The sequence below is a fragment of the Lissotriton helveticus genome, chromosome 3_1, assembly GCF_964261635.1.
Source record: "Lissotriton helveticus chromosome 3_1, aLisHel1.1, whole genome shotgun sequence".
Classification (NCBI taxonomy): Eukaryota; Metazoa; Chordata; class Amphibia; order Caudata; family Salamandridae; genus Lissotriton; species Lissotriton helveticus.
Window position 1 is genome coordinate 2,087,297,075 of NC_136061.1, and position 16,198 is coordinate 2,087,313,272.

The 16,198-nt window shown below is 45.6% G+C and overlaps 1 protein-coding gene across 4 annotated transcripts in view; it reads right to left on the reverse strand.

Moving 5' to 3' along the window:
• Window positions 1-16,198, reverse strand: part of LOC144824122 (aminopeptidase Ey-like) — an 836,887-nt gene that overhangs the window by 549,955 nt on the left and 270,734 nt on the right. For all 4 annotated transcript variants that reach the window (XM_078683237.1, XM_078683239.1, XM_078683235.1 and 1 more), the window contains exon 2: window positions 3,552-4,322. In XM_078683237.1, coding sequence (XP_078539363.1) covers window positions 3,552-4,156 — 605 coding nt within the window. In that variant the 5' untranslated portion in view covers window positions 4,157-4,322. The remainder of the gene's footprint in view (window positions 1-3,551; window positions 4,323-16,198) is intronic.

Consider the following 16,198-nt stretch of genomic DNA (forward strand, 5'->3'; position numbering starts at 1 on the left):
TGCTGGAGAGAGTTGTTAATGTGCCCCTGCATCCTCCTCCCATCTTAATGTAAGGAGGGTGGAGAACAGCAATATGTATTTCAGGTTGTTCAGTAACGCGCAGGGGTAGAGGAGAAGTAGAAAAGGAATACTAAATGGCCATAGACGGTGAGGGAAAGGGGGACTGGAAATAATGGGGACTAGGGTAGAGGCCGAAAAGCAAAGGAGGAGGACTGTCAGGGACAGACAGGTAGGAGGAAGGGCAGGAAGAAAGCACTGGGAGACAAACGAAAAGAAGGACCGGTGTGAGGACTAGTAGAAAGACTACGAAAGGAGACCATAAGACTGACATCCTTGGTAAGTCAAAATCTCCAGCAGTCTTTTTCTCTCCTTTTTAGGTCTCGCTAGCGAATGCAGCGCATGCGCTGCTTCGCCTTGCGAGCCTCTATTGTTGCCGCTTTCTGTGTGGAAGGGAGACAGGAGATGGCACGCGCGGACAGGAGATGTGCAGGCGTACGGACAGGAGATGTGCACTCCGTACGCGTACACATCTCCTGTCCCCGGACGCTGGCAGCGCGCGCATCGCATGCTTTCAATTTCCATCCCCCCATCGGCTCCACGGAGCCAGCTTGTTTTTTTTGTTTTTCTCTACCTCCCCATTTATGGTTTTTTTTTCTCTGTCCTGCTAGGTCCATACCTGGTGAGTGAAAATAATGGCCGTGGCCGCACTGGCTCACAATAAGCCCTGAATATAAGGCAGGTCGGGCTGGGATTCAGATTTATAATTTGCGGTACAACTTGCATGTCAGAGGTGAACATTTAACTCAACCAGCTGCCTTGTAGGATGCAACAAAACCTTAAAACAGGATGTGAGGTATAGAAAGAATGACACGCATCTGTCTATAAATACCCAGGGAAGCTGAAAAAGGAGACCTGGTTGTCAAGCTCACACTGCGGAATTCTCATAGATTCCTACTATCCTCAGGGCCTGGCTGTATTTTACTTATGTAGGTGGCAGGCTGGAGCCTGTCCAGCGGTAACCAGAGGGCTCCTGATCACCAGGACACCTCTTTGGCATTCCAGCACTTTGCTTTTACGTATAATTATCAGGTGTGATGGTTCAATTGTCTCAATTTAAATGTATCAAGACTACAGATCCCAGCATGCACTGTGACATGAAACGAATGGAAATCAGGAATGGAAAAGTGGTGTGCTAGTGACAAGCAGCCATGTGGTCAACTTACCAGAACAGGGATGTAAGGTGTTCGCCTTCAAGTGGCAATCGGAGCCTCACCCCTTGGGTCTTGGGACTGTAGATTAGAGTTGCACCAGCCAGCCAGCACATGAACAAAGAGAGCTGAGCCAAGGGTCTCGCTGGGCTCGAAGAGCCCCTGCACGAGCCGTTTTGAAAACATTTGGCGTGCAAATTATGCAACAAATATCATGTGTTGAAATGTCTTGGAAAGTCAAAAGTGTGCATTTCTATAACGCACCCTGGTACATTAGATGATACCAATGCATTAAAGAGTTATTAATTTCCAACCAACCCACCCCCTCCGCCCCTAAGACCATACCACCAGTGAGCTAAGAGGCAAGTCAGTTGTCTTTTGCACTCTATATGTGGCTTCGATTTTTATTATAGTCGGAGCACCATTATAGCTTATTATATAACTCGTTTTGTTTTTTAGGGTACACATCCTGAATTCGGGTATTTGAAGGTGCTCGTATATGTGCTGATGAAGAAAAAGGAGGCGTGGTGAAATAATATACTTGCTTAGGATCACACAGTTTTGTCAAGCAGAGAAGTGGGATTGAGACCAGGGTTTGTAGCTTCACTACCTGTGTATCTGTTTCATATCAAACGGTAATGCTTTGTGTTCAATTATTGATGTATGAGTTTAGAGGGGGTCGGGGTGCAGCCAAATGTCTAGTTTTGCAGTTTTATTAGCACAAACCTGTCCAAGGACATTATGAACCTCACAGCACTTCCAGACTACGTGAAATCTTTTTTTTAGGCACATGAAGTTTGAATGATTTACCCAGTTTCAAAGAGTGCTGAGTCAAGGCTGGGATTCCAAGAGATTCTCCATGTTCAAACGTTGCAGCTCTAGCCACTGGGCCACATCTCCTCCATACATTTTCGGCTTGTTTTGGGGCAGAGGTTCCACAAGATCCTCAAGCTGAGTCCAAGCCAGGCTCAAGCTTTTAGTGACTCAGGCGTCTAACATCACACATCCCGAACACACATGCAGAACAAGCATTTGCCAATGCAATAGGTCTTGCATTTGCAAGACTTTGAGCTACTGGCATTGTAAATAACAAACCTTTACCTAAGTGTTGGTTTTGAAAACATATAAATAGAAGGCATTGTAATTTACAATGTCAATAGCTTAAAATTTCGCAAATGCGAGACCTATTGCATTGCAAATGCTTGTTATACAGGCTTGACACAGTTATTTTGAGGTTCTTGAAGGCAGACTATGCCTGCATGAAGCTCAAAGTCACATCACAGAGCAGGAGAGAGACTGAAAACACCTCTCTCCTGCCCACCATCTTTTATTGTCCTAGCGCACAGCTGTATCAATAAAAGGAGAATCAATTAAGCTTCCAGTGCTGGGTCAATAACAGGTGGGTGTATTAAGCTCCTAAGTGTTTTTTAAGAGTTTGGCAGACGGGTTACTGAGTCATAAATGTGAGGCTTTTCCGTCCACCTTATTACTAGTGTATTATCCTATGGCACTTGCAATAAAGTGGATGAGATATCGGTCATGTTTGTGATGGAGTACCTCTGCACTAAACTCAAAATCGAGCTGAAAGTATCAACTAATATTCCTGCAAGTAAAACAGTTTGTAAGTTAACATTATAAACAAGCATTGGCAATGCCAATAGGCCTGGCTTATGAATGTACTGTCAAGACAGACCTATAAATCAGTGACTACCCTAGTCCCATCTGTGCTGATGCCACAGACATACACCATAAATTATCTAGTTATTTAAGAAGATTTGATAGTATTACAGTGGCACGTGTGAGTCCGTTGAAGCTCAAGCCCAGGCAGCTGGATAAACAAACAAAATGATCACAGCTGTGGGGGGGGACAGACACTTTTTGTGGAAGCACACAACTTCTGCCCAAACATAACATGTACTCCTGGCTCCCAACATCTGGGCGGAGCCAAAGCCCCTCTCCTGGTGGTTCTGGCATAATTTTCTGGCGACATATGTGCTGTTGCGCCAAATCATAAATATGAGTTCAGCAAACATTGAAATGTATTACCACCGCCGCTTAATGTCAAAGTTCTAAAGTAATGTACTATCCATTGTTCAAGTGCATTTTTCAGAATCTTTAGGAATTAAAAGACATGTTTCATCCGTAATGAAGCTGCATGAATTTAATTAATCGTATGTATCGTATGTATGGAAGAGCCTGTGTGCCTCTTTTAAGCGTCAATACTTTACAAGATGAAAATAATTCACTGAAGGACTGAGAAGATATGCATGGCTTGTATAGATGCACATTCATTTTGTACACATCCTAAGAAAAAAGCAGTAAAACACACACCTAAATTCTTACCTGGTTTCATTCCCCTCCTTGTATTCACTTCTGTAGAACCCGGCCAGGTCGTCTGCCAGCTCCCCGGTGAACTGACTGTGCAGAACATATGTTTTACCAACGTCTAGGTCTTTGTTCAGCTCCACCACCAGATACTGGGTCGGCACTTCCAGCCACGTGCTCTTAATGCCCGGAGCAGTAGATCCATCTGGGACAGCCAGTGAAACGAGGAATCCGCCCTGCATTGTGTAGTTCAGCTTGTTGCTGTGGATAAGGACAAGGTTAGTGGCGATTTCGCACCTAAAATACACGGTGCTGCTCCCTTTAAAGATGTAGAGGCCTTCGGAGTTCTTCTCCAGGTAGGGCTGCAGCTCCACGTCATAATGTTGCGGCATCAGGGATTTGGGGAGCCGTCTCCTGTTCCACGGGTTGTTTGGCTGTGGAGTGGTGGGTTCTGCTGTTGTGGTTCCTGTCCCATTCGTAGGCACGGTGGGACTTGGTCTCATATTTTTATACATCTCTTTAGAATATACGACGGACAGCCCGATGATCGTCGCAATAGCAGTCACGGCAAACAAGATGCACACCATGGCCAGCAGGTTGCTGATGTAGAAGCCTTTCGCCATTTTCACAAGTGATAATTAATTGCAAAATGAGAAAGCGGACTGCTCCGTGATCCTTTTGAATGTCTGCAAGGCACTGTCAGCAGAAAGTCGATTAGTCCACAGCTGGCCGAGAAAATATGAACTTGAGGGCAACAAGGTAAATCCGCTCACTCGGAAACAGCTACTCCTGTTGAAAAAATACAAAAATCATGCTGAAAGTAGTGTTAGCCCATAACTCCAACAGCCCATCAACCTGCGTTTACATTTCTGCAAGGAAGAACTTTTCAGGTATTCCTAAAGTACCACGTACACAGCCGGAGTGCTGGGATATTTTCTCTGACTGGTTCATTGATTATAAACCTATAAATCACAGCTGGACTATACAATTGATATGCAGTACAGAATGCTGCTATAGCTCTATCAATTACTTAAAAAATTAAAGGTCATAGCTCCCCCAATCATCAGCCCTGCATCAGCTCCAGGTGGAGGTCGCATGAAGGTATAAATCCTTACATCCCTGCAAAATTGCTCCCTAAGTAAAGCCTCTCATTCAAGCCACACCTATAGAGATAGGATCTGTCCCAACCCACTGAGACTTCTGTCAGTCCCTCCTATCATGACGGTGTTTGGTCCTTTAGAGTCTGAGGTCTTAAAGCCCCACCAACATCCACTATGCAACCTCTTCTTCCCACACTAGATCTAAGCATCACAAACATCAATTAAACGAGTCAATGGTCTGAAGACACATTAGGTCAATTTCCAAGTTATACTTTGAGCTAAGTGCTGGACTATAGCAGCAAACTCACAGCTTTGCTCTGTTGCTAAAGCAAATGCGAGCTTTTTTTTAATCCTTGTGCCAACAGGGTAAGAAGTCAGCTGGCCAGAGTTGTCACCAACAGAAAAAGCAACTGACATGGAGAAGAGAGAAGAGAACATCTGTGGAATTCAAAGAAGAAGAGAGGCATTTAAATGACAAGCAGCAGCCATGGAAGAACTGCTTGATGTGTTTCTAGCCTATCTGATCTAGTCGTAGGAACTTTAAGCCCATGCCATTAATCTAGTCCTCTTGTCCTACCTCATGGAAATTAGCGTAGACCAGTTTTAATTGGATTTTACTTGATGCTGGTAGATATGTTTCTGAACGAATGAATACATGACTGGATGAAGGAATGCTTGAATGAATCAATGATTAAATGCATGAATCTGTCATTTATATTGCGCAACTGTTACCTCAAAAAGCTGTTTTCTTGCGCTCCCGGGCCAACCCCTAAGCAAGAAGTAGAAAAGTCTTAGACTAAACAAGAAACAGTTAAATGGTTACGTTGAGCAGGTACGTTTTTAACTTTTTTCTGAATCTTTCATAGTAAGACTGACTCGCAGGAATAGAGGCATGGCATTCCATGCTTCGAATATTAAGACCGATAGGGATCGGCCACAAATCATGTTTTGTTTTATACCTAAGTACTAACATCAGATGTTGGGCGTTAGAATGCAGGTTACAGATGGAACAGTACCAAACGAATATGGAAGTTTTATGGTTATCCAGTCTGATGATGCTTACTGCCTTGTGGAAGAGAAGAGAGTCATATGTACAAGAAAGTGTCGGAGCACGGGTTAGCTCCAAAATTATTAACGCGGCGGTCCATCACTTTAGGAAACGCTGGGATCCGCCGTATTTACAATAATAAGGCACACCACTGCGTTTCTTCCTGCGCTGGTGCTAAATTAAGCTGTCTAGCACCAACACAGGCACCCTTGCACCATGGTGCAAGAGTGCCTGCATTGAGGGAATGATTGTTTATGTGAAGGAAGGTGTCCCTGCCTCCACATAAGCAATCCAGAATGGCGATTTGTAACTTCTATATGTGTGCTGCATTGTGCAGCACACTTACAAGTTGTCATTTTTTAGAAACAGCACAAACAAGGAGAAATAAAGCATTTCTCCTCGTTTCGCCATGTTAAGACTAGGTTTTCTCTGGTCTTAATTTTGGCCCTGCCTCCTATTTACGCCACCCTTGTAAATAGGAGGCAGCATCAAATTCAATGGGTGTTGCAGTGGAACTCCACCACAACACCCATTGCGCGCCCCTTTCACGCTAAGTGTAGCATGAAAGGGGACCTTATTTACACGGTGGTGTTAAGTCACATTAAGAGGCTTAATGCCACCTTGTAAATAAGGCGAGGGGTCTATCGCCACAGGGACATAATTAAAAGCGACATTTCTGTGGCCTTAGGGGCTTGTAAATATGCCCCTTATGGCCTTAAACAGGGCTCTCTGAGCACCTAGCCGCCAGAGACATGGGTGGAAATTAACAGAAATCATTGTAGGAGAAACTACCAAATTCCAAAGATTGACAGGTTCACAATATTGTGACCATAAAACTGCAGGGCAAAAAACAGGCAAGTGCACAGAGGGAGGTAAGGATTTACTATTCATAACTCCACATACACGTACCTTGAACATATATATATATCTATGTATCTATTTCAAGATCCTTTACGGGTGGCTCTGCTCGCCAGCATTGCTGTTTGCGTTTTGTCTCAGCCAAAACCTCTTCTGCTGGAGATATAAACAACTGACTGCAACATTGTTCATAATCTCTGGTCCTGCCAGAGCTTATGCCGCTGTTGGAGCCAGGTTTGGATCCATAGGAATATAACTGTAACACATTTGCTTATCGCGTCCTCTTGTATGATGTCTCAGACATGCCAGATGTAACTGCACTTTGGAGGTGAAGGCTCACCATTGCCCTGGCAGTAGCCTGGCTACACCTATTGAAAATATAGAAAGCAGACTTTATGCACTTGGTCGCTTCATATCAGTTCTGGTGAGGCTGGCAGTTATGTGGTGAGGCTTTGCGGGGCTTTGCTTTGCATCACTTCCCGTTGGTTCTGATGGGGACCCCAGCTGGGTTATCAGAGCACATTCAGGCCCATTTCTAAGGGTCCAGGACTGGAGCAGCACTACTTGGGAGGGTTGGACAGGTGCCTCAGGGAACCAGGTAGAAATTCGAGTTTAGTATGCCTGAACTACATCTTTTAGCGAAGCTGGTTTAAACATTCTATGTTTGAAAATACCACCTTTAGAAAGTAGGTATTTTCTTGTCTAACCATCCAAGCCTGCCTGTGCTAGGTTGTGTATTCCTTGTCTGGAGTTTGAGTGACAGGGGCTGGGGGATTCTAGGAGACAGGGTGAGTCAGCACAGGGCTGAATAGGGAGATCTACATGCAGATGGGTGGGAGGGGTTGCCCCTCGGACCTGAAAAGGGTTGTGCCTTCCCTCCACAATGATGGCCCCCACCTCCTGTGGTATGTCTGATGTCTCTGCCTCTGCAAAAGGAAAGAAGGAGTCATGTAAACAGAGTGCTCCAGGACTGACCAGAACTGGTTTGGACTAGGCAAATGCCTCTCTGCCTTCAGAGAACAAAGATAAACTGCGTATAAAATGGGGGACCCAGACCCCAGAACTTTAGATCACTTTTGGGAAACAAGAAGAAACTTTTGCTGAGGAGAAGAACCAGAGAGACTGTGGAGAGACTAGCCCTAAGCTGAAGTGCTGCTTGGGGATTGGCCTGCAGTGGTTGCCTAACTGCCAAAGAGAGGAGAGAGGAACTTTGTGTGTACTTTCATCAACTTGTGAAGGATCTCCAAGGGCTTGAGAAAGAGCTTGCCTCCTGTTGAAGTCTCAGGGACAACATACTTCACCAACCAGCTCCCCAAGAGTTCTTTGGAAGTGCCTGCAGTTGTGTTGGGCTTTCTGAGGGACTGTGTGTCGCAAGGAGCTGGAAGCGTGACTCACAGGAAGAAGCATGTCGCCGCCGCATCCGCTGTCGTCGCATCACTGGAGAAGGGTGTCGCCGCTGCAGCTGTCGCGTCACATCGCAGAAGCATCTCCCAATACCGGAGAAGCGTGCTGCAGGGCCTGTCATGGCTCAGAAGAATCCTTGAGTCACTGCACCGCCGTTGGGCGTGCACGCATCGTGTCGCAACAAGAAGAAGACGCTATCTTTGTTTCCTTGCACCGGATCTTCAACGCATCACGGCGTTGCGAGTCGCACCGCCACGGAAGAGCAGTAAGAAACCTACGCATCACCGTTGCTGCGTGTAAGGAACCGATGCATCACCTTCCCTGCAACACTTTCGCTGTATAGCATTACGCATCCTAAGGTACATTGTACTCAAAGCGTTGCATTTCAACATCTAAAGAGAACTAAGCTAATTCTACCATGTTTAAGTACAGTATTGTGGATTTTTGTCGTTTGTGGTCTTGTATTAAGTCTATATAAAAATACTTATTTTTAAACTACAACTTGTGTGGTGTCCATCAGTAGTGTTATCACTGGGTTACTGTATGTGTTCACAAATGCTTTCCACACTGCCTCTGAGATAAGCCTGCCTGCTTGTGCCAAGCTACCAATGGGGTGAGCAAGGGTTATTTTAGGAGTGTACCCCCTTACCCTAACTAGATGCAAGGGTCCCTATTTGTCAAAGGTACCTACCTTTGCCAATTAGAGAGCCCCAAATCCAACACCTACACTCTCTATTGTGTGTGGCTGTCAAGGAAGAACACACAAAGCCCTACTGTCAACTATACCCAGTCATGTGACCCAGAGACAGGCTCCAGGCACCTAATGGCTAAGGCAGAAAAATGCAAGCTTTCGAAAAGTGGCATTTTCAAAATTGTAATTTAAAATCAGACTTCACCATAAGTTAAGATTTTTCATTCCAATTCCAAAGACACCAAACATGATCTGGTTACCTGTTCCAATTTAGAAATGACAAGATATTAAATGTAATAAGGTAGCCCCAATGTTATGTTATGGGAAATGTAAGCCTCACAGTAGTGAAATACCAATTGAAGAACTTTTCGCTACCAGGACATGTAAAACTAGAAAATACATTGCATCTTGCCCACTGGGCTGTCCAGGGTGTGCCCTAGGGGTCACTTATATGTATTAAAATGACAGTTTAAATCTGCACACACAGGCTGCAATGGCATGTCGGAGATATGTTTAAAAGGGCCACTTCAGTTGGCGGCACAACTAGTGTTGTAGGCCCAACAATGGCATTTAAATTACAGGCTATGGGTATGGTACACATATTACCATTTTACTAGGGATTTACTAGTAAATTACATATGCTAACTGAGCATGAGCCAATTCTACCATGTTTCAAGGAGAGACCACAAGCACTTCAGCACTCGTTAGCAGTGGTAAAGTGTGCAAAGTCCTGAAAGCCAATAAAAACGGGTTCATAAAACAAGAGGGTGAAGGCAAAAGGTTTGGGGATGACTCTGAAAAAACAGCCAAGTCCAAAATATATATTACCAAGTGGTGGTTACCCCTGTGTAGTCATAGTCTGGTCTACATTTCCCCAGGAAAAACGAAACATTTTTTGATTAGCTTACAACTTTGGTGTTGTTTGACAAATCTTTACAAAACTTTTCAAAAAAAGCCTCCCCACCTCAGCTCCATTCTGGAAAGTTTCTTGGTGATCCATCAAGGGCCAAGAAACAGTGGGGGATCCAAAAACACATTTTCCCAGTTATTTTTTTATATGAAAATTGAAAAGAGTCACTGCAAAAAGTACTGAATGGAATTGCACCAATTTGGGTATAAAGCGTGCTTTTTGTGATTTGACGCTAATCTGTTCAGTAGTTTTTAAGAAATCAAGGTTCAATATGTATGTATATGTCACACCGCGGACGATTCGTGGCTGTTTACGTGATGGATTTGCGAGCTCAACCATATGTTGTGATTGACTCAGGAACTCGGTCCCTGAGTCCTAAAAAACAAAACAAAATATAATATAAGGAGGGTAGGGTCACCATGACCCCTTGAGCCTTGTGGGGTCTAATGTAAAAACACATTTTTGGGGGGGTTCTGTGGATCCAAGATCAACTGCAGTGCTCAGCACAACTCCACTGGGGCTCTGCAGATCTAGGCCAATTTATTATTGGTGTCATTCAGAGTGCCATAGTAGAGTTGCAGATACATGGTAGCCCTCAAAAAAATAATGGAAGAAAAAGAATGCAGGGTCTGCCCTAAAGTAACTATGTCTTGCGCCCACTCTATGTACTGCTTATATCCTCACATATTACCGCACTCAAGACATGTTCAATTACATCATTCATAACATCACTGCAAAATCTGAAATTATATAATTAATGAAAACACTGTGCATGGCAGGGTGTGAGTTATAGTTGCTTTAGGTCACAAGTTATAGGAACTTGAGATAAATATAACTGGAGAAGTTCAGTGGCTTTTTACATTTAAAACGGTAGGTTTAAACTGACATTCAACCTTACTATATTGTTCCTTTACCTCTGCTTGTTCCAGTAAATTTCTAAGGTCTTTCTTTTAATGCAAAGTAAGATATTATTATCTAAGCATGGGCAGAAAATTTGTTCTGCTCGCGGAATTAGCAAATTTTTGGTAATTTCGCAATCCGTGAAATGCGCGAAATTGCCAAACAATTCGTAATTCGCGAATTTGCAAATTTATTTTACTTGTTCGCGCTTCGAAAATACAATCTTGCGCGCGCGGCGTTGACTTACCGTGATTATGAGTTCGCCGAGTTGTTTTCCTCCCGGTTTGCGTGCGCTGCACCATTTTGGATCTGGTTGCGTGATCGCGCAAGACTTTTTGACGGCGAGTATGTCATGAAGTCCCGCCATCTTGCACTGTGAGACTTTGAGAATGCGAATACGTCAGGAGGGCCCGTGATCACATATCGCAAGAGTAAACAATAGCGAATACGTAGATGCGACGCGCAGCTGACATCCGGCGGGAGATTTGAACAGGTCGCTTTCCCAAAGTCGCAAAAATTGCAATTCTGCGCAAGAAATCTAACGCTGGCAGCATAAACCTTCTGAAAATGATGATTTGGATCAGAATAACTACTCAGATTGACATTTGGCTGCACTTTTTTTGTGCAAAGAGTCCATTTTTGGGGGGTGGGAGGAAGGAAGTGACCCAGAGTCTCCAACTTCCTGTTCCTGTCCAGCAGGCTCCTCCTAGTGCTTTGTCCATGTCCAGGTCACTGTTTTCATTTGGATCTGGAGCTGGAAGGATTACTCTTTGTGGCTGATGCTGGATATTTGTATTTGAGGACTTTTTGTTTGGATCACTTTTGGATTTGAGATTTTACAAGTAAGTTGGTGTTGTTTGTTTGGGCATTGCAGTTGCTGCAACTACAATTAATAAACTTTTTCATAACTTTAAAAATATGCATTGTGTGTAGCCACAGTATCCAGTAGTATGAGTGTTGTTGGGGCCTGGTTCAGGGTCTGGCCATGTGGGTGGGGGCCATTTTGAGGCCTGGTCCAGGGCCTGGCCATGTGGAGGGGGTCTAGGGGCAATTTTGAAGCCAGGCAGTGTGCTTTGTGCCATAGGCCTGCACCCAGTCTCCCTTGCTTTCATCCATTATGCCCAGGGGTTGTCAGTGGTGCATGGACCAAGTCTTTCTGTGGGGTCTCTTGAATTTAAACATCATTTAGGGCATGGAGGGCATTGGATTGAGGTGGTTTTTGGGTGTATTTCTATATTTTGAGTGCTGTTGGGGCCTGGTCCAGGGCCTGGCCATGTGGGTGGGGGCCATGTTGAGGCCTGGTCCAGGGCCTGGCCATGTGGGTGGGGGTCTAGGGGCCATTTTGAAGCCAGGCAGTGTGCTTTGTGCTATAGGCCTGCATCCAGTCTGCCTTGCTTTCATCCATTATGCTCAGTGGTAGTCAGTGGTGCATGGACCAAGTCTTTCTGTGGGGTCTCTTGAATTTAAACATCATTTAGGGCATGGATGGCATTGGATTGAGGTGATTTCAGTGTGTATTTCGATTTTTTGGGCGTTGTTGGGGCCTGGTCCAGGGCCTGGCCATGTGGGTGGGGGTCTAGGGGCCACTGTGAAGCCAGGCAGTGTGCTTTGTGCCATAGGCCTGCACCCAGTCTGCCTTGCTTTCATCCATTATGCCCAGGGGTAGTCAGTGGTGCATGGACCAAGTCTTTCTGTGGGGTCTCTTGAATTTAAACATCATTTAGGGCATGGATGGCATTGGATTGAACTGATTTCTATGTGTATTTCGATTTTGTGGGTTTTGGGGCCTGGTCCAGGGCCTGGCCATGTGGATGGGGGCCATTTTGAGGCCTGATCCAGGGCCTGGCCATGTGAGTGGGGGTCTAGGGGCCAATTTGAATCCAGGCAGTGTGCTTTGTGCCATAGGCCTGCACCCAGTCTGCCTTGCTTTCAACCATTATGCCCAGGGGTAGTCAGTGGTGCATGGACCAAGTCTTTCTGTGGCGTCTCTTGAATTTAAACATTATTTAGGGCCTGGATGGTATTGGTTTGAGGTGGTTTTTGTTTGTATTTTGGTTTTTTGGGTGTTGTTGGGGCCTGGTCGAGGGCCTGGCCATGTGGGTGGGGGGGCATATTGAGGCCAGGCAGTTTTTGCCATAGGCCGGCAAGCTTGCGGGCCAGTAGGCCTAGGGTTATGAATGGGTGCATGAAACAATTCTCTCTGTGTGGTCTCTCCTCTATTAATTTAAACATCCATTTTTGATTAGAATTGCAATTTTTATTTTGAGTCTTTCCATTTTTGGATGTGTTGTGTTAATAATAATAAATGCCTAGTTGCAATAGTATTAATTGAAACACGACATATGCAACATTTATTTAACTGATGTTCCTCTGGCTTCTTTGCTTTTAGGTGCACAAAGACTGAGAACCAGGAATCATTCTCATCATTATCACTTGTTGTAGTGCCAGGAAGAAGTCCTGCTGCGGTGTGTGCACAACGTCACGTGACATCACGTGTGGCCACAGACAACCCTGCAACTTGTGCAACTGCGTCCTGCTGTTCTGACATCTGAAGAAGATGGGCCCAAAGAAAGGTAGCCGTAGTTCCTCTACCAAGAAAGTTGCCAGTGCCACTGCCTGTAAGAAGGAGCAGAAGAAGCAAGTGGCGCCACTTACCAAGGAGACTGGTGTTCCAACCCCCACTTTTTTGGGGAATAAATAACTACGCCTGCAGCAGCGGTGTCCGGCGGGGACCAAGCTTGGAGCAGCACCTCCGCTTCATTGGTCTCAGTGCCACCACCCCAAGTTGGGCCCAAGCCCATGAGTGCCGCAGAGGCAGCCACTTTAATTGCTCTTTCACCATCGACCAGTGATGTTGGTGTTGACTCATCACAAACTAGCATCCAATCAACGCAGGGTGTAACTAATCTGACGAGTGTTCAACCACAGCCACAATGACAACCACAGGTGCAACAAGGAGAGGAGCAAGGAGAGGCGCGAGGAGAGGCGCAAGGAGTGCAAGGAGAGGTGCAAGGGGAGGCGCAAGGAGAGGCGAAAGGAGAGGTGCAAGGAGAGACGCACGGAGAGGCACAAGGAGAGGCACAACTGCCCACAATACTTGTTCCTCCAGAAGTAACGGCACATCAGGAAATCGAGATTCATGCGGAGGTATCAGCCGAGCAAGCCACTCCTGATGATCCATTGTCTTCCAGATCCCCAGCAAGGAAAAGGAGGGCTAGTACAACTTCTTCTTCAAGCCCCCTTCCTTCTGATGATCTAGATCTTGATTGGCACCCACCAATTCAGTCTGAGAGGGAGGCACGCCATGAGCCGACAAAGCTAGGTAAAAGGAAGGTTCCCACAAGGCTTTCAGTTATGGGTGATGACGAAGAAGAAGTAGAAGTGGTGTATTCTGCTGCTGATGAAGAGTCTGACGATGACGACCCAGTCATCACAGTCGTCACTCCAGCCCCAGCGGGTATGCAGCAGACACACATTTTTACCCTATCCCGAAATGCTGCGCGGGATGTGGGCGGCGTGGCACTGGTACCACCACCAACACAGGTAACTACTACACCAACAAGACCTACAGCTTCCATATTTTCTCTTCAGAATGGCCAGCAGGAACCTCCATCCAGCTCGACCTCCATTACCTCAAGTAGTGGTGCTGTAAGTGCATAACAGAGTCAAATTCCGCCACGCCCATCCTCCACTTCATATGGCATTGAAAGTGGCACCTCCACCACCACCAGAAATCTCAACTCCCCAGTTTGGGACTTCTTTAGTAATAGCAAAAAGGCGGAAAATCAAGTTATTTGTTCGATTTGTAAACAAGTAGTTAGTCGGGGTAAGTTTGGTACCAACTATGGTACCGGAGGCCAGAGAGGTCATCTCCAAAAACACCATAGCATCCAGTGGGAGGCACACCTAAGTAACATCAGGAAAGTCAAAAGTAGAAATCCAAATGTAGCCATTGATATTGCATCTGATGATGAGGAGCTGATCGTGCAGGGGGGAGGTGAAGAAGCGAGAGATATTTTTTCTGGTACACACAGTACCCCTGGCAGGAGCACTGCAGTGGTAGCGTCCACACCCTCTACCCCAGCAACATCTAGGAGGCACAGTAAGAGTCTGGTAGAGACACCAATGTGAAATAGTACATCAATGAGCCTAACTGGGTTGAAGAAGTCTGGATCATCATCACATATGAAAACGGTCCAGACCACCATTAAAAGCACGTATTGGTCTGAGGCGCCATTGGAACACAACCACCCAACGACACGTCTGTATAATGCAATGCTGGCTAAAATGTTAGTGCAGGACCTTCTCCCTTTTTCTTTTGTGGAAGGGGTGGGTTTTCTAGAATTTGTGGCAACAGTCTGCCCTAAATAGAGGGTTCCTAACCGGTCCTATTTTGCCAGAGTTGCGGTTCCAGCACTACATCAAGATGTGCTGGACGTGATTGGGGCAGCTTTGCAGAAGAGTGCTGTTTACACTATCCACCTGACAACAGACATGTGGACCAGTTGCCAAGCCGTTGATTACATGTGCATCACTGCACACTGGGTCTCTTTTGCGGGGATTAGAGAGAAGATAGCTGCAGGTGTTTACAGTGTCACAATTTTTCAAGCTACTCTGAAACATGCAACAGTAGCCATGTTTGCCATGAAGAAATCTCATACTGCAGTAAACATTTTGGAGGAGTTTAACAGTATGTTCTTTGAATGGCTGCAGCCAAGAAGGCGCATGATTGGTTATGTTTCCACGGACAATGGCAGTAATATAGTTAAGGCCATGGCTGATTGTGGCTATTTCAGAGTGCCGTGATTGGCGCACAGCATTAACATTATTGTTCAAGATTTCTTGAAAAAAGAAAACACAGTCAGCAAGTTAGTGACCACCTGCCGAAGAATCTGTACACATTTCAGCCATTCATTTAAGGCCCGGAAACAGCTGAGGATCATTCAACATGACCGTAGAGTGCCAGTCAGAGGACTCATCCAGGAGGTGGCAACACGTTGGAACTCAACCTTCTACATGGTTGAGCGTCTGTTGGGCAGTATTTGGAATCAATGAGTATGTCTTTCACGCACGGGGTGCTTCAATGAAAGACATGAGGCTAGAGGTGGAGGAATGGGTCCTAGTTAAAAAGCCTGACAGACATGCTTCGTCCTTTTGAGGACTTCATGCGTGAAGTCAGCAGGGAGGACTGTACTTTGGGCAAAGCTATCCCATTGTTGCGCATGCTAGATCACCAACTGAAGGCGGTTCTTCAACGTTCCGAGTTGATGCTGAAAAACATGACCCATATCAGTTGGCGGTGAGCTTATTAAGCCGCCTAGTTAATAATGCAAGGCTTAAAGCAATACATTCAGAACAACATTACATTTGTGCCACTATTCTGGATCCACGGTACAAAAAGCCACTGGCCAGCAATACATTCATTCCTTTTTCTGTAGCAGATGGTTCCAAGTACAAACATTGGCTAGCTCTGTCAGCCACTCGGTTCGAAAAAGAGCGGCAGGAAATTGAAGGAACCACCACAAGTAATACTGAAGCAGCAGGCAATCCGGCATCAAGGTCCACTTCTGTGGCCGAAGGCAGTCACTTTACCTTAGAGCCGTTTCCGACGCCAGCAACCGTATCATCACCTGCACCAGGCCCACCCATAATATTGTCGGAAGTGGATTGGATAACTCATCAAGGGTTTGCTTGTTCCAGTGTTGATGCAAAGGCAACAGATGGTACACAATGTGGAGCACCCCTGGAGGACCA